Source organism: Rhinoraja longicauda, chromosome 32 (genome assembly GCF_053455715.1).
Source record: "Rhinoraja longicauda isolate Sanriku21f chromosome 32, sRhiLon1.1, whole genome shotgun sequence".
NCBI classification, from domain to species: domain Eukaryota; kingdom Metazoa; phylum Chordata; class Chondrichthyes; order Rajiformes; family Arhynchobatidae; genus Rhinoraja; species Rhinoraja longicauda.
In genome coordinates, this window is record NC_135984.1 from 6036151 (window position 1) to 6059091 (window position 22941).

Consider the following 22941-nt stretch of genomic DNA (forward strand, 5'->3'; position numbering starts at 1 on the left):
ATGATTTTGTACACCTCTGTAAGATCACCCCTCACCTGCTGCGGTCCAGGGAATAAAGTTGATGAGCCCCCAACTCTGCCCCCATGTTCTACCCCACCAGCCAAACTCAACACCAGGCTGAAGATGGGCCATCAAGGAATTGATCGCGTCCAAGCCTTACAGCACTGTTGATCTCCAATCCACCACCGGGTGGCAGTCATGACCACCAAAGAGTGCTAAAGAAGGGTCTCGACCCGAAACGTCGCCCATTCCTTCTCTCCTGAGATGCTGCCTGACCTGCTGAGTTACTCCAGCATTCTGTGAACTGCTGAGTTACTCCAGTGGGTCAGGCTGCAATTCTGGAGAAAAGGAAGAGGTGACTTTTTGGATCGGGAGCCCTTCCTCAGACCCAGAACGTTCTGATCCGATCCCAAAATGTCACCTGTTCATTTTCTCCAGAGAAGCTGCCTGACCCGCTGAATTACTCCAGCACTTTGTGTCTGTCTTCGGTATAAACCAGCACCTGCAGTTCCTTCCTAACTAGTTTAGTTTAGTTTAGAGATACAGCATAGAAACTGAACTATGATATTCACCGAGCCACGGTATAATAACCCTCGCACTGGTCCCTGTAGCTGCCCTGCCCGGTGCCCCCACCACCCTCTCTGCCACTCACCCCGTCGCTCTCCACAGCCTTGCTCTGCCACTTCAGCAGCTGCTCGTTCTGGTGGGTCTTCTCCTCACACAGTAGCTGCCACCTCCGCACCGCAGCCTCCAGCTCTGCAATCTGACGGTGGGCATCGTCACCGCGAGGGAGCACCGACTCCGGCACCGGTCACCGCGCCGCGCCGACACGGGCATCACCGGGATACGGGCACCATGGATACAGCGCGAAGATACGGGCACCGCGGATACAGCACGCAGATACTGGTGTCGCATGGCGCAGATATGGGCACCGTGGGTACAGCGCGCAGATACGGGCACGGTGGGTACAGCGCGCAGATACGGGCACGGTGGGTACAGCGCGCAGATACTGGTGTCGCATGGCGCAGATATGGGCACCGCGGATACAGCACGCAGATACTGGTGTCGCATGGCGCAGATATGGGCACCGCGGGTACAGCGCGCAGATACGGGCACGGCGGATACAGCGCGCAGATACGGGCACTGTGGGTACAGCGCGCAGATACGGGCACCGCGGATACAGCGCATGGATACTGGTGTCGCACGGCGCCGATATGGGCATGGCGGATACAGCGCGCAGATACGGGCACCGCGGATACAGCGATCAGATACTGGTGTCGCATGGCGCAGATATGGGCACCGCGGATACAGCGCGCAGATACTGGCACCGCAGATACTGGTGTCGCATGGCGCAGATATGGGCACCGCGGATACAGCGCGCAGATACTGGCACCGCGGATACTGGTGTCGCATAGCGCAGATACGGGCACCGCAGATACTGGTGTCGCACGGCGCAGATATGGGCACTGCGGATACAGCGTGCAGATACTGGTGTTGCACGGCGCAGATATGGGCACCGCGGATATGGGCACCGCGGATACTGGTGTCGCACGGCGCAGATACGGGCTCAGCGGATACAGATCGCAGATACACAGGAGCCTCCAGCAGCCTCTGGGGGGGAGTGGTGTCCTACCTCGTTCCTGCCCCGCTGGTCCAAGTGCACTGCCTGCCCAACATCCTCATCCCTGTCAGGGAACAAACAGCAGTCAGTGCTTGTTCAGGGAGATACACCAGTGAAGGGAGGAGAGAGGCACAGAGAGAGAGGCAGAGAGAGAGGCAGAGAGAGAGAGGCGGAGAGAGAGGCGGAGAGAGAGGCGCAGAGAGAGAGGCGCAGAGAGAGGGGCGCAGAGAGAGGGGCGCAGAGAGAGGGGCGCAGAGAGAGGGGCGCAGAGAGAGGGGCGCAGAGAGAGGGGCGCAGAGAGAGGGGCGCAGAGAGAGGGGCGCAGAGAGAGGGGCGCAGAGAGAGGGGCGCAGAGAGAGGGGCGGAGAGAGAGGGGCGGAGAGAGAGGGGCGGAGAGAGAGGGGCGGAGAGAGAGGGGCGGAGAGAGAGAGGCGGAGAGAGAGAGGCGGAGAGAGAGAGGCGGAGAGAGAGAGGCGGAGAGAGAGAGGCGGAGAGAGAGAGGCGGAGAGAGAGAGGCGGAGAGAGAGAGGCAGAGAGAGAGAGGCAGAGAGAGAGAGGCAGAGAGAGAGAGGCAGAGAGAGAGGCAGAGAGAGAGAGGCAGAGAGAGAGGCAGAGAGAGAGGCAGAGAGAGAGAGGCAGAGAGAGAGGCAGAGAGAGAGGCAGAGAGAGAGGCAGAGAGAGAGGGAGGCAGAGAGAGAGGCAGAGAGAGAGGCAGAGAGAGAGGCAGAGAGAGAGGCAGAGAGAGAGAGGCAGAGAGAGAGGCAGAGAGAGAGAGAGAGAGGCAGAGAGAGAGGGAGAGAGAGAGAGGGAGAGGGAGAGGGAGAGAGAGAGAGAGAGAGAGAGAGAGAGAGAGAGAGAGAGAGAGAGAGAGAGAGAGAGAGAGAGAGGCAGAGAGAGAGGCAGAGAGAGAGGCAGAGTGAGAGACAGAGAGAGAGAAATAGACAGAAACATAGAAACATAGAAAATAGGTGCAGGAGTAGGCCATTTGGCCCTTCGAGCCTGCACCGCCATTCAATATGATCATGGCTGATCATCCAACTCAGTATCCCGTACCTGCCTTCTCTCCATACCCCCTGATCCCTTTAGCCACAAGGGACAGAGAGACAGACAGACAGAGAGACAGACAGACAGAGAGACAGACAGAGAGAGATAGGCAGAGAGAGAGACACAGAGAGAGACAGAAAAAAACCCAGAGACAGAGAGAGAGAGAGAGAGAGACATAGAGAGACTGAGACTGCCTACCCATATTCAGCTAAACCTTGACCAGTCTCAGATCAATACTGCTTTCCAATCACCAGTTAGAGTGAGCCAAATTATTAAACAATGCAAAGGAACCTATCTGGAACATTGGGATAAAGTAACTAAAAGCCAAAGCAGACGAGAGTGCTACCGTGCCCTAAAAAGAGACTATAAATTGGCAGACTATCTCTCAACTGTTAGAGATATCAAGCAGAGACAGACCCTCACAAAGTACAGGTTAAGCGACCACCATTTGGCAGTTGAAAAAGGAAGGCAGAAGAGATCTTGGCAACCAAGAGAAAATAGAATATGCGGTCACTGTTTGACAGATGAGGTTGAAACAGAGATGCACTTCCTCTTAAAATGTAAAAAAATCGACAAACTAAGGAAAATATACTTTGGAATACTCAGTCTGGCAACCCCAGATTTTAAAGAACTAGATGATATATCAAAACTAAGAACAATCCTTGGCGAAGGAAATACGGCACATCTTGGCGCACAATAAGTAGCAGCATGCCACAACCTGAGAGACAGTGAATGACCAACATGTACACATACACAAATTGGCACTAATTGACACTAAGAAATTAATATTGACCTGCTAAACTTGCTACCTTGCTGCACTGTTTACAACTGCAAAAACGAGTAGCAATCGATAAAAGGCTATAAATGTATTGCGTGTATATATATGTATATGTACGGGGGCAGATCGACCCATGCATTGTACACTTGTATTTATGTTCATGCATTTTAAATATGTATGTGATGTTCTATACTATGTTCTATATAACGATGTAACTTATCATGCCAATAAAGTTTTTAATTGAAAAATTGAATTGAATTGAGAAAGAGAGAAAAACAGAGAGAGAAAGAGACGGACGGACAGACAGGCAGACGGAGAGTGTCCGCAGGGGGCAAATGTGACCCTCCAATTAGCCGCCCAAGTCCCGATGAGGTCGAGATCGGCAGCCTCACCTGGCCGAGGCGAGGAGCCACATTTTCGGGGGGATCTCTGCGGGATTACAAGAGCACTCTGGTCATTTTGTCCGGTTGATAAGAGGCGCTGGAAAACCAGTGGTGGACCTGCAGTTGTACCAGAGTATTGTGCACTGTGGTGTATTGCTGCGGTGGCACGTGTTGTACTTGTGCACGGCCTGACTGCGCACATGCACAGCGCGGTCCGTGTGGGTGCGATAAACTATCACCAACACCAGGCCCGGCCGGGAGTGCCGCCTGTCCTCCACGTACCTGTCCTCATCGGCTGTGCTCTCCGCATCCTTCTCACTCACGTTCTCCACCGGAGCTGCAGCCTTCTGGAAAAACAGTGCGAGGGAGGAAAAGCCGTCTGTAATGAGCGCTGGAAGTGGTAACGCAGACCGAAGATACTAGAGGAGCAAGATGGACCACTCCGTCGAAATCCCCTGTACGCAAAGGAGCGGAACATCCGCCATTTTAGTAGGCGAAACCCGCCGTTCGCTATGCCTCTCGTAGTGTTTTGGGGGAACAGTATGTGTGATGATACCATAAAGATGCAGAATATATCTCATCTACCAATTCACAGATTTTTGTCACTTTTCTTTTAAAATGTTTCTGCAAGTTTCTGCCTACTAAAATGGCGCCTTGGCGCACTACGGTTTTGAGGGTCGAGTGGTCTATCTTGCTCCTCTAGTAACTTTGCTGCAGATCCCAGCAGTGAACGCTGCAACTCTTTGTGATTTTTTTTTAAACCAAAAATAATTTTAATCAACTGTTTACAAAAATACAACCAAACCCACCGCCATAATGCAAAATAAAGCCGACATTCTTAAATATCAAATCACTATTTCCGCATCCTTATTGAGGGGATCCCTCCAGGGTGCCCGTGGACAGCGCGCAGTCCCTCTCCAACACCGCCCGGGCACGGACGTAACCCCCGGAAAAGACATATAACAACATACAAAATTCTTAAGGGGTTGGAGAGGCTAGATGCGGGAAGATTGTTCCCGATGTTGGGGAAGTCCAGAACCAGGGGTCACAGCTTAAGGATAAGGGGGAAGTCTTTTAGGACCGAGATGAGAAAACATTTCTTCACACAGAGTGGTGAGTCTGTGGAATTCTCTGCCACAGAAGGTAGTTAAGTCAAGTCAAGTCAAGTCAATTTTATTTGTATAGCACATTTAAAAACAACCCACGTTGACCAAAGTGCTGCACATCAGTGCAGGTACTAAAAAAGAACATACAATGGCACACAACCTTCTACCTGCATTCAACCTGCAAATGTTTGTGCATTTTAATAACTTAACTTTTTACCTGTAATCTATTGTACATCTTTTCACCAGTTCATTGGCTATATTTAAGAGGAAGTTAGATGTGGCCCTTGTGGCTAAAGGGATCAGGGGGTATGGAGAGAAGGCAGGTACGGGATACTGAACTGGATGATCAGCCATGATCATATTGAATGGCGGTGCAGGCTCAAAGGGCCGAATGGCCTACTCCTGCACCTATTTTCTATGTTTCTATGTTTCTATGTAAAAGGGGCAGACAGCCGGCTCGGGCAGAGCCCTCTTCCGCCTGGCGCCGTGAGTCACGGATGGCCAGCTTGGCCAGGCCCAGGAGCAACCCGACTAGGACATCCTCAGCCCTGCCCTCTCCCCTACGCACAGGGTGTCCAGAGATGGGGATGGTGGCATTGTTCAACGCCCTGCAGTGGGCTGGGAGGCAGCAGCTTCGCCCGCCTTCACTCCATGTCTCTCTCTCTCCCTCTCTCTGACCCCCCTCTCTCTCTGACCCCCTCTCTCTCTCTGACCCCCTCTCTCTCTCTGACCCCCTCTCTCTCTGAACCCCCCCCTCTCTCTCTGACCCCCCCTCTCTCTCTGACCCTCCCTCTCTCTCTGGAAGGTGATGGATGAACTGTAACTTTGTCAGTGCCAGGAACATGGTGGCTGTTTGTGTACTGGTGAAGAGTGCAGTAGGATTTTACCAGATTGGATGCAAAATAAAAACTGTGCCTAAGGTATAAGCACCGATGAAGTATCAGTGAATGATTAAATCTACCTTTTTTCCTTTGGTCTTTTTCTTCTTTTTCTTCCGGCTGTTTTTCTGGGGATCGTTCTGTAATTTAAAACGATTTTTTGAGCGATCTACATTCAGCCACAACATTCCCTGCAAGTGGTGATTTGTGTTACGTGGCCATTTGGCCCGACCAGTCCGTGCTACTCTGAGTGGGTGGGACAGAGGTAGAGGGGGGAGGGGGGGGCTCTGTTTCACAGCGAGGGGGCTTGGCCATTTTATTCATGTACAGGGTGTGGCCTCAGTTAGCGTGGAATAGCTTCAACAGAAGGTTGGCGCGGTGGCACGGCGGTTTGACCGTTCCCACCGTGAACACGCGGGTTTTCTCCGAGATCTTCGGTTTTGGTACAAACCTCCCACACTCCAAAGACGTACAGGTTTGGAGGTTAATTGGCTTGGTATAAATATAAATTATCCCTGGTGTGTGTGTAGGAGAGTGCTAATGCGCGGGGATCGCTGGTCGGTACGGACTCGGTGGGCCGAAGGGCCTGCTTCCGCGCTGTATCTCTAAACTAAACTAAAAGACAAAGGCTAAACTAAACCAAAGACACTTCTCAATCTCACAGATGTTTACGTCTTCCTTAGACGCGTCAACACTTCCCAAGGTACATTGCTGCATCTACATTTTGCATTGCATTTTGCCACCAAGATCCTTGTGGAAAAGCCTATGGTGATCTATTTCGTTTTAATCTAAAAGATCCACTTTATTGAAGTCGTTGACTTTGCACTAGAGATACGGCGCGGAAACAGGCCCACCGTGTCCGCGCCGACCGGCGGTCACCCCGTACACTTGCACTATCCCACACACGGGGAACAAGTTACAATTTTACTGAGGCCAATTAGCCGACCAACTTGCGCGTCTTTGGAGTGTGGGAGGAAACCGGAGCACCCGGCGAAAACCCACGCGGTCACGGGGAGAACGTACAAACTCCATACCTGCAGTCAGGATCAAACCCGAGTCTCTGGCCCTGTGAGGCAGCAACTGCCTTAACTGTGTGTTTTTGACTGCACCAGCGGTGAGGATCGAACCCGGATCTCCGGAGCTGTAAGGCTAATACCCTCTATTCCACCCTATGAGAGGGCATGAGACATTATTCCAGCTTCTTGCCGAAATCCAGGTCCTCGACTGACCTCCAGAAGCTGCAACCCTCGTTGCCCCAGGGTGAAGAGAAGAAGACAGACACAAAAAGCTGGAGTAACTCAGCGGGGTCAGGCAGCATCTCTGGAGAAAAGGAATGGGTGACGTTTCGGGTCGAGACGCTTCTTCACTGAAGGAAAATTGTAAATGGTCCCTAGTGGCAGGATAGTACAAGTGTACGAAGGAATCGCCAGTCCGCGCAGACTCGATGGGCCGAATGGCATGTTCCCACGCTGTGTCTCCAAAGTGGAAAGTCAAAGACTTCAATAAAGTGGATCTTTTAGATTAAAATGCAATATCTCCATAGGTTTTGTCAGACTGAGGATAAGATCTACCCCCACCCCCCTCCTCCCCCACCACCACGGGTGAAAGAGACCCCCAGCACCTGACCATAGACCACCCCCAGCAACTTACAGGAGACCCCCACCAGCACCACAAGCTAGGTGCAGGGAAAATGTTCCCAATGTTGGGGGAGTCCAGAACCAGGGGCCACACAGTCTGAGAATAAAAGGGAGGCCATTGAAAAAAACGTTTTCACCCAGAGAGTTGTGAATCTATGGAATTCACTGCCACAGAAGAAGGCAGTGGAGGCCGATTCACTGGATGAATTCAAAAGAGTTAGATAGAGCTCTGGGGGCGAGTGGAATCAATATGGGGAGAAGGCAGGCACGGGTTACTGATTGTGGATGATCAGCCATGATCGCAATGAATGGCGGTGCTGGCTCGAAGGGCCAAATGGCCTCCTCCTGCACCTATTTTCTATGTTTCTAACAGGAGACCCCAGCACCTGACCCGAGACCCCCAGCACCTTACCCCAGATCCCCAGCACCTTACCCCAGACCCCCAGCACCTTACCCCAGACCCCCATCACCTGACCCGAGACCCCCAGCACCTGACCCGAGACCTCCAGCACCTTACAGGAGACCCCCAGCACCTTACCCCAGACCCCCAGCACCTGACCCGAGACCCCCAGCACCTTACAGGAGACCCCCAGCACCTGACCCCAGACCCCCAGCACCTTACCCCAGACCCCCAGCACCTGACCCCAGACCCCCAGCACCTTACCCCAGACCCCCAGCACCGTACAGGAGCCCCCCAGCACCTTACCATAGACCCCCACCACCTTACAGGAGCTCCCCAGCACCTTACCCGAGACCCCCAGCACCTGACCCGAGACCCCCAGCACCTGACCCGAGACCCCCAGCACCTGACCCGAGACCCCCAGCACCTTACCCCAGACCCCCAGCACCTGACCCGAGAACCCCAGCACCTTACAGGAGACCCCCAGCACCTTACCCGAGACCCCCAGCACCTGACCCCAGACCCCCAGCACCTGACCCCAGACCCCCAGCACCTGACCCGAGACCCCCAGCACCTGACCCGAGACCCCCAGCACCTTACCGTACACTGTGGCTCAGACGGCCGTGACACTTCCTCGCCCTTCGATGCTACTGGCAAGGCGACTGAGGGTTCCTGCAGGAGTGAGGAGAGTGTGAGGGGCGAGGAGATCAACCAGCGACCCCCCATGCATCTATACGGACCAGAGCCACCCCACCAGAGATGCACCGATGCTGCCGAGGGACTTTAAGGCACGAGGAACTGCAGATGCTAGGATACTGAGAAAAAAAACAAAGTGCTGGAGGAACTCAGCGGGCCCCGACCCCGATATGTCGTCTGCTCATTCCCTCCACAGATGCTGCCTGACCCGCTGAGTTATTCCTGCACTTTGCGTTTTGAGCAAGGGACAAATCCCTCACCCACATTCTGTAAAAAACATTTGGACAGGTACATGGATAGGACGGGTTTAGAGGGACACGGGCCAAACGCGGTCAAGTGGGGCTAATATCGATGGGGCATGTTGGTCGGTGCGGGCAAGTTGGGCCAAAGGGCCTACTTCCATACTGTTTGACTCTATGACACTAAAGAGAGCCTATAGATCTCAGGATAGTATAAGAAGATAACTGCAGATGCTGGTACAAATCGAAGGTTTTTATTCACAAAATGCTGGAGTAACTCAGCAGGTCAGGCAGCATCTCGGGAGAGAAGGAATGGGTGACGTTTCGGGTCGAGACCCTTCTTCAGACTGAAGAAGGGTCTCGACCCGAAATGTCACCCATTCCTTCTCTCCCGAGATGCTGCCTGACCTGCTGAGTTACTCCAGCATTTTGTGAATAAAGATCTCAGGTTAGTGTTGTGCAGTGTTCAAGAGCCTGATGGTTGATGTTGGGAAGAAGCTATTCGTGACGCTGGAGGTCACAGTTTTCAGGTTCCTGTACCTTCGTCCCCATGGTAGGGGTGAAACGACAGTGTGGCCAGGGTGGTGTGGGTCTCTGATTAAACACTGATGAGCTGGGACAAGTACAAACACAGGGACACAAGGTCTCGAGTCTCTGTCCTACCTGTCCGGTGGCTCCGTGACCCGGCGCGCTCTCTCCCTCTCTGCCAGTCTCCGTCTCTCTCTCCGCCTCCTTCCCTTTCCTCCTGTCGGCGGTGGACGTGCCCGGCTGCTGTGTCGGAGTCTCTTTCTCTCCCGGAGCAGCTTCCGTTTCCCCCATCTTCATGGCTTCCTTGCTCTTCGCCTCTGCAACGACAAGGAACAGGTGTGAAGGCTGGAATAAGGTCACAGCAGCTAGACGGCCCAGCGAGCAGCGGGTGGAGCTGCTGCCTCACATCGCCACAGACCCGAGCGGGTTTCCTCAGGGTGCTCTAGTTTCCTCCCACATCCCAAGGACTTGCGGGTTTGTAGGTGAATTGGCTTCTGCAGATTGTCCCTGGTGTGCTGCGACGATGGACACAAAATGCTGGAGTAACTCGGCAGGTCTGTCTTCAGTATAAACCAGCATCTGCAGTTCCTTTCCTACACGTTTTGTCTGCACCATTGCAAAATCCCCTGAAGGTATGTCTACTTTGCAGAAGTTCTCCTCCTCTACTCTCAGTCTGAAGAAGGGCCGCGACCCGAAACGTCACCTATTCCCTTTTCTCCAGAGATGCTGCCTGACCCGCTGAGTTACTCCAGCATTTTGTCTCTTTCAGAGGATCATTCCCAACTACGCCAACCTCCACACTTCCCAAAAGGACACAGAGTGCTGGAGTAACTCAGCAGGTCAGGCAGCATCTCTGGAGAACACGGACAGATGACGTTTCTGAAGAAGGGTCTCGACCAAAAACATCTCCTCTCTGTGTTCTCTAGAGATGTCACCCGACCTGCTGAGTTACTCCAGTTCTTTAGTTCTGGGGAGAAGGTAGGAGAATGGGGGTGAGGGGGAAAGATTGATCGGCCACGATTGAATGACAGAGTAGACTCAATGGGCCAAATGACCTACTTCTGCTCCTATGACTTATGAACTTATTTTGAGCATTCTGGTAAACCTAATCTGCACCTGCTCAACCCATCAGTCTGAAGAAGGGTCTAGACCCAAAACGTCACCCATTCCTTCTCTCCTGAGATGCTGCCTGACCTGCTGAGTTACTCCAGCATTTTGTGAAATAAATACCTTCGATTTGTACCAGCATCTGCAGTTATTTTCTTACACAACCTCTCCCGATAGCTCGGTCCCTGGAGTCCTTGCAACATCCTGGTACATCTTTTCTGCACCCATTACAACGTGACAACATCTATCTCCTCCGCCTGCATGTGATCCACATCTACATACCTCTTGGAAAGGCTCTTACCCCAAACACCACTACTGTATCTCACAGTCTAAGAATAAAGGGGAGGTCATTTAAAACTGAGGTGAGAAGAAACTTTTTCACCCAGAGAGTTGTGAATTTGTGTAATTCTCTGCCACAGAGGGCAGTGGAGGCCAATTCACTGGATGAATTTAAAAGAGAGTTAGACAGAGCTCTAGGGGCTAGTGGAATCAAGGGGTATGGGGAGAAGGCAGGCATGGGTTACTGATTGTGGACGATCAGCCATGATCACAATGAATGGCGGTGCTGGCTCGAAGGGCCTAATAGATAATAGACAATAGGTGCAGGAGGAGGCTATTCGGCCCTTCGAGCCAGCACTGCCATTCAATGTGATCATGACTGATCATTCTCAATCAGTACCCCGTTCCTGCCTGACTCCGCTATCCTTAAGAGCTCTATCTAGCTCTATCTTGAATGCATTCAGAGAATTGGCCTCCACTGCCTTCTGCGGCAGAGAATTCCACAGATTCACAACTCTCTGACTGATGGCCTCCTCCTGCACCTGTTGTCTATGTTTCTATGTTTCCATCACCACCCCTGGCAGCATGTTCCAGGCACCTCCCACCCTCTCGTGTGATAACCTGCCCCGCGCATCGCCAGCAGGATAGTCCACTGGGTTGTGTCGGGTCCTTACGTAGATGGGCTTTCATGGCCATCATGTACTGCCCCGTCAATTCCATGCATTGTTTCCCCATGAGTTCTGAGATCTGCTTGTGGTCCCTCCACAGCAGGTAGCCGGGCGTGAACATGATGTCCTCAATCTCCTCCTGGTCCTTGCCGAGTCGGCAGAGGCACTGCTTGGCCTCGCGCCAGATGGTCAGGAACTCGTCCTCGGGCACGCCGAGGTAACCGTCCCGGAGCACCAGCCGCCGCCGCAGGTAGAGCAGGCGGAGCAGGCTGGCCGCCTTGGAGCGGTCGTCCGGGGGCGGCTCCACGCGCCACCCCCTGCGGGGCTGGGGGAAGGCCCTGACGTGCATCATCAGGAAGACCAGGAGGGTGACGTCGTACTTCTGGAACTCCAGGCGTGCGGCCCTCTGCGGGTACAGCAGCCCCCAGTCCGAGTGGGAGGCAAAGGCCATCTGGAACTCCCGGAAACTGCGGTGCAGCTCCACCTTCTTCAGCTTCCGGATCTCCGCCTGCAGGTCGGCCGGGGCTACGCTCTCGGCAAAGACCCTCTGTGCCACGCGCGTCCCCTCCAGGATGATCAGGTACATCAGGCGGAAGAAGTTGCAGTAGGAGTTCCGCTCCTCCGCCGGCAGGTCCTCGCGTTTACGCAGCCTCTTCAGTGGAACGTACCTCTTGAAACGTGGGATATACCCGTAACCTGCAGGTGGAAGAACAGCCCCTGTCAGTCAGGTAGGCACGTGTGGGAAGGAACTGCAGATGCTGGTTTACACCAAACATAAGACACAAAACCGAGGTGGGAAGGAACCTTTTCACCCAGAGAGTTGTGAATTTGTGGAATTCTCCGCCACAGAGGGCAGAGGAGGCCAAATCACTAGATGGATTTAAGAAAGAGTTGGATAGAGCTCTCAGGGCTAGCGGAATCAAGGGATATGGGGAGAAGGCAGGCACGGGTTATTGATTGTGGACCCTTGCTGGGTCAGGCAGCATATCTGGTGAGAAGGAATAGCTGACGTTTCAGGTTGATAGTATCCAGGGGCAGTGATCCTTGTGTTCAATAGGCTTTCAGATAGGTAAGGAAAGGAGTTGGGGAGATGAGTTTAGTTTATTGTCACGCGTACTGAGGTACAGTAAAAAGCATTTGTTGCGTGCTAACCATTCAGCGGAAAGGAAACACATGATTACAATCGAGCCGTCCACAGTGTACAGATACATGATATAGGGAATAACGTAAATAACGTTTTCCAAGATAGAGTCCAGTAAAGTCAGATCAAAGATAGTCCGAGGGTCTCCAATGAGGTAGATGGTAGCGCAGTACTCTCCAGTTGTGGTAGGGTGGTTCGGTTGCCGGGTAACGGCTTGGAAGAAACAGTCCCTGAATCTGGAGGTGTGCGTTTTCACACTTCTATTCCTCTTGCCTGATGGGAGAGGGGAGAAGAGGGAGTGGCCGGGGTGCGACTGGTCCTTGATAATACGATACAAAAACTGCAGATGCTGGTTTAAATAGAAGGGAGACAACAAAATGCTGGAGTAACTCAGCGGGTCAGGCAGCATCTCAGGAGCCTCTCCAAATTTGAGGAAGGATATTCTTGCTATTGAGGGCGTGCAGCGTAGGTTTACTAGGTTAATTCCCGGAATGGCGGGACTGTCATATGTTGAAAGACTGGAGCGACTAGGCTTGTATACACTGGAATTTAGAAGGATGAGAGGAGATCTTATCGAAACGTATAAGATTATTAAGGGGTTGGACACGTTAGAGGCAGGAAACATGTTCCCAATGTTGGGGGAGTCCAGAACCAGGAGCCACAGTTTAAGAATAAGGGGTAGGCCATTTAGAACTGAGATGAGGAAAAACTTTTTCAGTCAGAGAGTTGTGAATCTGTGGAATTCTCTGCCTCAGAAGGCAGTGGAGGCCAATTCTCTGAATGCATTCAAGAGAGAGCTAGATAGAGCTCTTAAGGACAGCGGATAGAATGATCAGCCATGATTATATTGAATGGCGGTGCTGGCTCGAAGGGCCGAATGGCCTCCTCCTGCACCTATTGTCTATTGAATGGGTGACGTTTCGGGTCGAGTCCCTTTTGTGTCTACCTTCGTCCTTGATTATGCTGCTGGCCTTGCCGAGGCAGCGTGAGATATAAATGGAGTCAATGGAAGGGAGGTTGGTGTGTGTGTGTGATGGAGGAATAGTCATGAGAGGATGTGTGTCATCAGAGGAATAGATCGGGTAAATGCCCAGAGTAGGGGAATCAAGAACCAGAAGACATAGGTTTAAGGTGAGGGGGGGGAAAGATTTAATAGAAACCCGAGGGGGAACTTTATTTTTCACACAAAGGGTGATGGGTGTATGGAATGAGCTGCCAAAGGAGGAAGTTCAGGTTCTATAACAATATTTAAAAAACATTTAGACGTGTACATGAATGGGTTAGGTTTAGAGGGATATGGGCCAAATACAACCAGGTTGGACTAGTGTAGATTCAGCATTTTTAGTCTCAGCATCAATTACCCGTGTAGATGGGGCATGTTGGTCGGTGTGGGTCTGTTTCCATGCTGTATGACCCTATTAGCTCAGCGGGTCGGGCAGCATCTCTGGAGAAAAAGGATAGGTGACGTTTTGGGTCGGGACCCTTCTTCAGACTGAAGGTCGGGATTGGGCGATGTTTCTACACTGTGTGACTCTGTAAATATCTCTATGTTCACCCTTACACTTTGCACAGTTAAACTAATGGAGCATCTGCTGCCTCCAGTTATTGATACCTAGCAGAGCAGGGAGCAGTCCTGATGCAGGGTCTCAACCCAAAGCATTGACCACAGCACTGCCTCCACAGATGCTGCCCGACCTGCCGAGCTCCCCCAGCTGTTTGTTCATGCTCCAGATCACAGCCTCTGTAGCTTAGTTTTTTAGTTCAGAGACACAGCGCGGAAACAGGCCCTTCGGCCCACCGAGTCCGCATCGACCAGCGATCCCCGCGCACTAACGCTATCCTACCCACGCACTCGGGACAATTTTTCATTTTACATCAAACTAATTAACCTACAAGCCTGGACGTCTTTGGAGCGCGGGAGGAAACCGGAGCACCCGGAGAAAACCCACGCGGGTCACGGGGAGAACGTACAAACTCCGTACAGACAGCGTCTGCGGCGCTATGAGGCGGCCGGCGGTGAGATGCGCCACCGTGCCGGCCACGAGGATCAGCGATGTTACCCCTTCCCCTCCCCCCCGTCCCCCGCCCCGTCCCCCCCCCACTCACGCAGCTTCTCAAACTCCTGCTGCAGCTCGTCCAGGCACTTCCACAGCGTGGGGAACGACTTCCGCTCTTCCTCCAGAAGGAAAACAAACTCCGCCTTCTCGGCGGCCGACTTCATGTAGACGATGACCTCCAGCAGCCGCTGCCCTCGGTGCAGGGGGGAGGTCTTCATCAGCAGGTCGTTCTCCACGTCCGTCAGAATGTTCCGGGTCTGCAGACTGTAGATGAGGTCCCTCAATGGGAGTCCACTCAGCGGCTCTGCCAACACCTCCAGGTACAGGTAGAGGAAACTGTCTGCACAGCTGTTCCCTTCATCGCAAGGAAGAACAATTGGACAGCATTAGCGTTATCCTCAGACCATCTTTGTATACCTAGTGTAAGAAAATAACTGCAGATGCTGGTACAAATCGAAGGCATTTATTCTCAAAATGCTGGAGTAACTCAGCAGGTCAGGCAGCATCTCAGGAGAGAAGGAATGGGTGATGTTTCGGGTCGGGACCCTTCTTCAGACTGAAGAAACGTCACCCATTCCTTCTCTCCCGAGATACCATCTTTGTATACCTAGTACTAAACGTTATTCCCTTTATCCTGTACACTGTGGACGGCTCGACTGTAATCATGTACATAGTCTTTCCACTGAAGATAGACACAAAAGGCTGGAGTAACTCAGCAGGTCAGGCAGCATCTCTAGAGAGAAGGCTCAAGTGATGTTTCGGGTCGAGACCCTTCAGCGTAATCTCTCCGCTGACTGGTCAGCACGCAACGAGCTTTTCACTGTACCTCAGTACATGTGACCATAATAAACTCAACCAGAACTAAACTAAACTTTAGTTTGGAGAGTTGCAGAGAGATACGGCACGGAAACAGGCCCTTCGGCCCACCAAATCAATCCATGCTGACCATCTAACACCCTCTTTGCTAATAGAATGATGTTGCAGAAGCCAGAGGGGAGGGGCGGTGGGGGTCATCAAGGGCATCGCCAGGCCAGGCTGACCCCTGAACTCTGACCCAAAGCCAGCACCTCTAAGGCCAAGTTAAGACTCTGTACTTTAAGGTCAGAGGAGCAAAGTTTAAAGGAGGTCAAGTGCCTTTTACACACACAGTGGGTGGTGGGTGCCTGGAAGGTGCTGCAAGGCCTGGTGTTGAGAGCAGATACCGTAATAGTATGTACGAGGCTTGTGGATCGGCACAAGGATGCATAGGTAATGAAGGTAGATGGATCATGTGCAGGCAGATGAGGTTAGTTTAACCTGGTATCATGTTTGGCACAGACACTGTGAGCCGAAGGGCCTGTTCCTGTGCTGTACTGCTCCACGTGTACACGTGTAGACACGAAAAGCTGGAGTAACTCAGCGGGTCAGGCAGCATCTCTGGAGAGAAGGTATGGGTGATAGGTACACCTGGATAAAGCCCATCCTTACTTTGACCCCATCAATTTCCTGGCCCCGTTCTGAATGCGCCACGACCCCAAACACGACAACATCCCAGAACAACTGGCACCCAGGAGCTGAAAAACAATGTGGCCGATATTGAAGACAACAGGCGGGATGGGATGGTCTTTTTACCCATTTATACTTTGTTCCAGTTTATTCATGTACCGCCATGGTCTCCCCCTCCTTGCGTGGAGTTTATGGTGTGCTGGCAGTGGCCCTTCCAAAAGAGTGGTCACAGAGACACAGGCAAAGAATTTGCAACTTCAACACAGAGGTGGTAACAAATAACTGCAGACGATGGTTTAGACCAAAGTGCTGGAGTGGCTCAGCGGATCAGGCAGCATCTCTGGTGAAAGAGGATGGGTGACGCATTGCAACCCGATGCGTTGCCCATCAGAGGTGACGGGGAGAAGGCAGGAGAATGGGGTTAGGAGAGAGAGACAGATCAGCCATGATTGAATGGCGGAGTAGACTTGACGGGCCGACTGACCTAATTCTGCTCCAATCACTTTATGACCCACTGTTACTCCAGCTTTTTGTCCCTGTACTGTTCTGCGTTCTATATTCTATTGAGGGCGTGCAGCGTAGGTTCACTAGGTTAATTCCCGGAATGGCGGGACTGTCATATGTTGAAAGACCGGAGCGACTAGGCTTGTGTACACTGGAATTTAGAAGGATGAGAGGGGATCTTATCGAAACGTATAAGATTATTAAGGGGTTGGACACGTTAGAGGCAGGAAACATGTTCCCAATGTTGGGGGAAGTCCAGAACAAGGGGCCACAGTTTAAGAATAAGGGGTAGGCCATTTAGAACTGAGATGAGGAAAAACCTTTTTCAGTCAGAGAGTTGTGAATCTGTGGAATTCTCTGCCTCAGAAGGCAGTGGAGGCCAATTCTCTGAATGCATTCAAGAGAGAGCTCGATAGAGCTCTTAAGGACAGCGGAGTCAGGGGGTATGGGGAGAAGGCAGGAACGGGGTACTGATTGGGAATGATCAGCCATGATCACATTGAATGGCGGTGCTGGCTCGAAGGGCCGAATGGCCTCCTCCTGCACCTATTGTCTATTGTCTATGAATGATTTATTGCAGACAGTCACCAGGCAGAGATGTAACGTACCCATCTCCTCCAGATTCTGGACCCACTTGGAGAGCTCGGGCTTCAGCCCGTCGATTGCAACCAGCACCGAGGTGAACTTGCGGATCTCCAGGTTGGAGTTCTTCTTCAACACAATTTGCAGGAGAGCGTCGATCTTGGACGGCCCCGAGCGCTGCTTCTCCACCTCCTCCTGGTCGCCCTCGGACAGAAACTTCTTCAGCTTCAGGCGGTACAGCAAGAAGGAGACGTCCTCCACTCCGTGTGTGATCAGCTCCTGCTCCGAGTGTACCGCCTGCCACAGCCGGCACTTGGACGGGTCAAAGACAATCTTATCTGGAGGCAGGCAACGCAGGCAAACGTCAGAGACAACAGCGGTTGGTGCCTGGCTTTCACACACAGGCGCACGCACAGGGATACAGGCACAGAGACACACACACAGGATACAGACACAGAGACACACACACACACACAGGGATACAGGCACAGAGGGATACAGGCACAGAGACACACAGCACAGTGATACAGGCACAGAGACACACACACACACAGGGATACAGGCACAGAGACACACACACACACACACACAGGGATACAGGCACAGAGACACACACACACACACACACCACACACACACACACACACACACACACACACACACACACACACACACACACAGGGATACAGGCACAGAGACACACAGGCGCACGCACAGGGATACAGGCACAGAGACACACACACACACACACACACACACACACACACACACACACACACACACACACACACACACACACAGGGATACAGGCACAGAGACACACAGCACAGTGATACAGGCACAGAGACACACACACACACACACACACACACACACAGGGATACAGGCACAGAGGGATACAGGCACAGAGACACACACACGCACAGGGATACAGGCACAGAGACACACACACGCACAGGGATACAGGCACAAAGACACACAGCACAGTGATACAGGCACAGAGACACACACACGCACAGGGATACAGGCACAAAGACACACAGCACAGTGATACAGGCACAGAGACACACACACACAGGGATACAGGCACAGAGATACAGGCACAGAGGGATACAGGCACAGAGACACACACACGCACAGGGATACAGGCACAGAGACACACAGCACAGGATACAGGCACAGAGACACACACACACACACACACACACACACAGGGATACAGGCACAGAGACACACACACACACACACACACAGGGATACAGGCACAGAGACACACAGCACAGTGATACAGGCACAGAGACACACACACACACACAGGGATACAGGCACAGAGACACACACACACACACACACACAGGGATACAGGCACAGAGACACACACACACACACACACACACACACACAGGGATACAGGCACAGAGACACACAGCACAGTGATACAGGCACAGAGACACACACACACAGGGATACAGGCACAGAGACACACACACACGCACAGGGATACAGGCACAGAGGGATACAGGCACAGAGACAAACAGCACAGTGATACAGGCACAGGGACACACACACACACACACACACAGGGATACAGGCACAGAGACACACACACACAGGGATACAGGCACACAGTGATACAGGCACAGAGAGACACACAGCACAGGATACAGGCACAGAGAGAGACACACACACAGGGATACAGGCAGAGACACACATGCACATGGACTGAGACACACACACACACATATATACACCCACAGAGATAGAGGCATACACATACACACACATGTATGCACTCTCACATACACACTCATAGAGACAAAGTCTCACACAGGCAGACGCATAGCGACACGTGTACACACACACACTGAGACAGAGACACACACAGAGAGACTCACACACAGAGACAAACAGTCAGAGACTCACATGCAGACACACGCACAGACACACGCAGACACACACACACAGAATCACAGAGATACACACAAACACACACACGCAGACACACTTCTACACAGACACACTTATACAAACACACGCAGACATACTTATGCATGCACGCACACACATGCACACTTATACATGCACACACATGCAGACACACTTATACACGCACACACATGCAGACACACTTATACACACACACGCATGCACACTTATACACACACACACATGCAGACACACTTATACACACACGCATGCACACTTATACACGCGCGCACACACACACACACACACACACACACACACACACACACACACACACACACACACACACACACACACACACACACACAAACTGGATTTTTCAAGAACAATTCCAACAATGCACCAATGTTTAGTTTAGTTTAATTTTATCTAGATATCTCCTTTTTTCAATGGCCTTCCTTCAGAATGGGTATTGGAACTAATTTTGAAACTACTTTTGTGTTTAGATTGCTGAAGGTTTCTGATGGATACAGAGAAATTATTCCCACAGTTGAAGGCGAGTAAAAGTGGGTTTCAGATGCGAATCGTAAGAACTAGAAGGACGACGATGGAAAGTGTATTTTCACTCGCTTGGTGACTTTCAGAAGTTAATTGGGTGTAGACTCAAAGAAACAAATTTACAGGGGAAGGACAGGGGAGTGGACGGTGGGTGGAATGAGCAGCAGGGGGGTAAATGGCCTCTTGCGGAGTAGTAGGATTTTATCTCCAGCCTCTATCTCCAGGTGTGGGAAACAACGAGACTGAATATATTTTATCTGAGGATAGACACAAAGCGCTGGAGGAACTCAGTGGGACAGGCAGCATCTCTGGAGAGAAGGAATGCATGATAGAAACATAGAAAATAGGTGCAGGAGGAGGCCATTCGGCCCTTTGAGCCACCACCGCCATTCATTGTGATCATGGCTGATCATCCACAATCAGTAACCCGTGCCTGCCTTCTCCCCATATCCCTTGATTCCGCTAGCCCCTTGAGCTCTATCTAACTCTCTTTTAAATTAATCCAGTGAATTGGCCTCTACTGCCTTCTGTGGCAGAGAATTCCACTGTCGTATGTTGAAAGGCTGGAGCAATTAGGCTTGTATACACTGGAATTTAGAAGGATGAGGGGGGATCTTATTGAAACATATAAGATAATTAGGGGATTGGACACATTAGAGGCAGGAAACATGTTCCCAATGTTGGGGGAGTCCAGAACAAGGGGCCACAGTTTAAGAATAAGGGGTAGGCCATTTAGAACGGAGATGAGGAAGAACTTTTTCAGTCAGAGAGTGGTGAAGGTGTGGAATTCTCTGCCTCAGAAGGCAGTGGAGGCCAGTTCGTTGGATGCTTTCAAGAGAGAGCTGGATAGAGCTCTTAAGGATAGCGGAGTGAGGGGGTATGGGGAGAAGGCAGGAACGGGGTACTGACTGAGAGTGATCAGCCATGATCGCATTGAATGGCGGTGCTGGCTCGAAGGGCTGAATGGCCTACTCCTGCACCTATTGTCTAAATGTTTTGGGTCGAGACCCATCTTCAGACTGCTGGGTCTCGACCCGAAACGTCGCCCATTCTGTCTCTCCAGAGATGCTGCCTGTCCCGCTGAGTTACTCCAGCTTTTTGTGGTTAATATGGTATCTGTCTTGCCAGTGGTGCCCACATCCCATGAACTAGTGAATAAATGAGACGAAAGAAAATATTCATATCAATGGGACCAAAACCCCAGCAACCAGAAGTGATATCTACAAAGATACCAATATTCATTTTAATTTCTGAGATTGTAAGGTGGCAAATATAAACCTGTTATTCAGAGGAAGGGAGAATAGTGAACTAAAGATCGGCTAGTAAAAGTACTAGAAGCTGAAGGTATCGATTATTCAGAAGGTATTTATTGTGCAGAGTCAAAAAACTATAAAAGGGAAATAGCATTTGACAATCTAAGGACTTTTGTGTCCATCTTGGGTTTAAACCAGCATCTGCAGTCCCTTCCTGCACATGTGTTCAATCAGCTCACACAGACAGACTGTCACTTCATTCTATTTTGATGGTGCCAGTTTTGACACTTGGAGTCACAGAGCTTAAAATACTGTCAGTTATTCCCACTGCCCCAGGATGTATTAAGTTAATAAAACCAAACTGAGCGACAAAAGAAACTGCTGGAGGAACTCAGCATCTCTGGGTGGCAATGGGCAGATAATGTTTTGGGTTGGGACCCTTTGGTTTAGGTTAGAGGTACAGCACGGAAACAGGCCCTTCGGCCCACCGTGACCGCGCCGACCAGCGATCACCTCGTACACTAGCACCATCCTACCCACACTCGGGACGACTTACAATTTGTACCGAAGCCAATTAACCGACAGTCATGTACGTCTTTGGAATGTGGGAGGAAACCAGAGGACCCAGGGAAAACCCACGGGGTCACGGGGTGAACGTACAAACCCGGTACAGACAGCACCCGTAGTCGGGTTCGAACTGGGGTCTCTGGCGCTCTAGGGTAGAAACTCTACCACTGAGCCGCCCAAACTAAGACAGCTGTTAGTTCGACAGAGATTGTGGAGGGTTGATCAAACCATTGAAAAGAGGACGTTCAATGAGATCTGGGTGTCCTAGTGCATCAGTCACTGAAAGGAAGCATGCAGGTACAGCAGGCAGTGAAGAAAACCAATGGAATGTTGGCCTTCATAACAAGAGGAGTTGAGTATAGGAGCAAAGAGGTCCTTCTGCAGTTGTACAGGGCCCTAGTGAGACCGCACCTGGAGTACTGTGTGCAGTTTTGGTCTCCAAATTTGTGGAAGGATATTCTTGCTATTGAGGGCGTGCAGCGTAGGTTTACTAGGTTAATTCCCGGAATGGCGGGACTGTCATATGTTGAAAGACTGGAGCGGCTAGGCTTGTATACACTGGAATTTAGAAGGATGAGAGGGGATCTTACCGAAACATATAAGGTTATTAAGGGGTTGGACACGTTAGAGGCAGGAAACATGTTCCCAATGTTGGGGGAGTCCAGAACAAGGGGCCACAGTTTAAGAATAAGGGGTAGGCCATTTAGAACGGAGATGAGGAAAAACTTTTTCAGTCAGAGAGTTGTAAATCTGTGGAATTCTCTGCCTCAGAAGGCAGTGGAGGCCAATTCTCTGAATGCATTCAAGAGAGAACTAGATAGAGCTCTTAAGGATAGCGGAGTCGGGGGGGATGGGGAGAAGGCAGGAACGGGGTACTGATTGAGAATGATCAGCCATGATCACATTGAATGGCGGTGCTGGCTCGAAGGCTGGAGCGATTGGGCTTGTATACACTGGAATTTAGAAGGATGAGGGGGGATCTTATTGAAACATATAAGATAATTAGGGGATTGGACACATTAGAGGCAGATAACATGTTCCCAATGTTAGGGGAGTCCAGAACAAGGGGCCACAGTTTGAGAATAAGGGGTAGGCCATTTAGAACGGAGATGAGGAAGAACTTTTTCAGTCAGAGGGTGGTGAAGGTGTGGAATTCTCTGCCTCAGAAGGCAGTGGAGGCCAGTTCGTTGGATGCTTTCAAGAGAGAGCTGGATAGAGCTCTTGAGGATAGCGGAGTGAGGGGGTATGGGGAGAAGGCAGGAACGGGGTACTGATTGAGTGATCAGCCATGATCGCATTGAATGGCGGTGCTGGCTCGAAGGGCTGAATGGCCTACTCCTGCACCTATTGTCTATTGTCTATTGTCTATTGTCAATTGAAGGGCCGAATGGCCTCCTCCTGCACCTATTGTCTATTGAGATAACATGGAACTAGTGTGAACGGGTGATCGGTGGTTGGCGTGGACTCAGTGGGCTAAAGGGCCTCGTTCCATGATATTTCTTTA

The 22941-nt window shown here is 51.4% G+C and overlaps 1 protein-coding gene across 4 annotated transcripts in view; it reads right to left on the reverse strand.

Annotated features, from left to right (window-relative positions):
* Positions 1 to 22941, reverse strand: part of LOC144608787 (E3 ubiquitin-protein ligase DZIP3-like) — a 72473-nt gene that overhangs the window by 15296 nt on the left and 34236 nt on the right. For 3 of the 4 annotated variants that reach the window (XM_078426883.1, XM_078426884.1, XM_078426882.1), the window contains exons 18-26: positions 17160 to 17471; positions 14612 to 14917; positions 11371 to 12060; positions 9446 to 9627; positions 8448 to 8519; positions 5894 to 5950; positions 4109 to 4173; positions 1634 to 1685; positions 653 to 763 (exon numbers count right to left, since the gene is read on the reverse strand). In XM_078426883.1, the coding sequence (XP_078283009.1) occupies positions 653 to 763; positions 1634 to 1685; positions 4109 to 4173; positions 5894 to 5950; positions 8448 to 8519; positions 9446 to 9627; positions 11371 to 12060; positions 14612 to 14917; positions 17160 to 17471 (1847 nt within the window). The remainder of the gene's footprint in view (positions 1 to 652; positions 764 to 1633; positions 1686 to 4108; positions 4174 to 5893; positions 5951 to 8447; positions 8520 to 9445; positions 9628 to 11370; positions 12061 to 14611; positions 14918 to 17159; positions 17472 to 22941) is intronic. The other variant, XM_078426885.1, reaches the window with a different exon arrangement.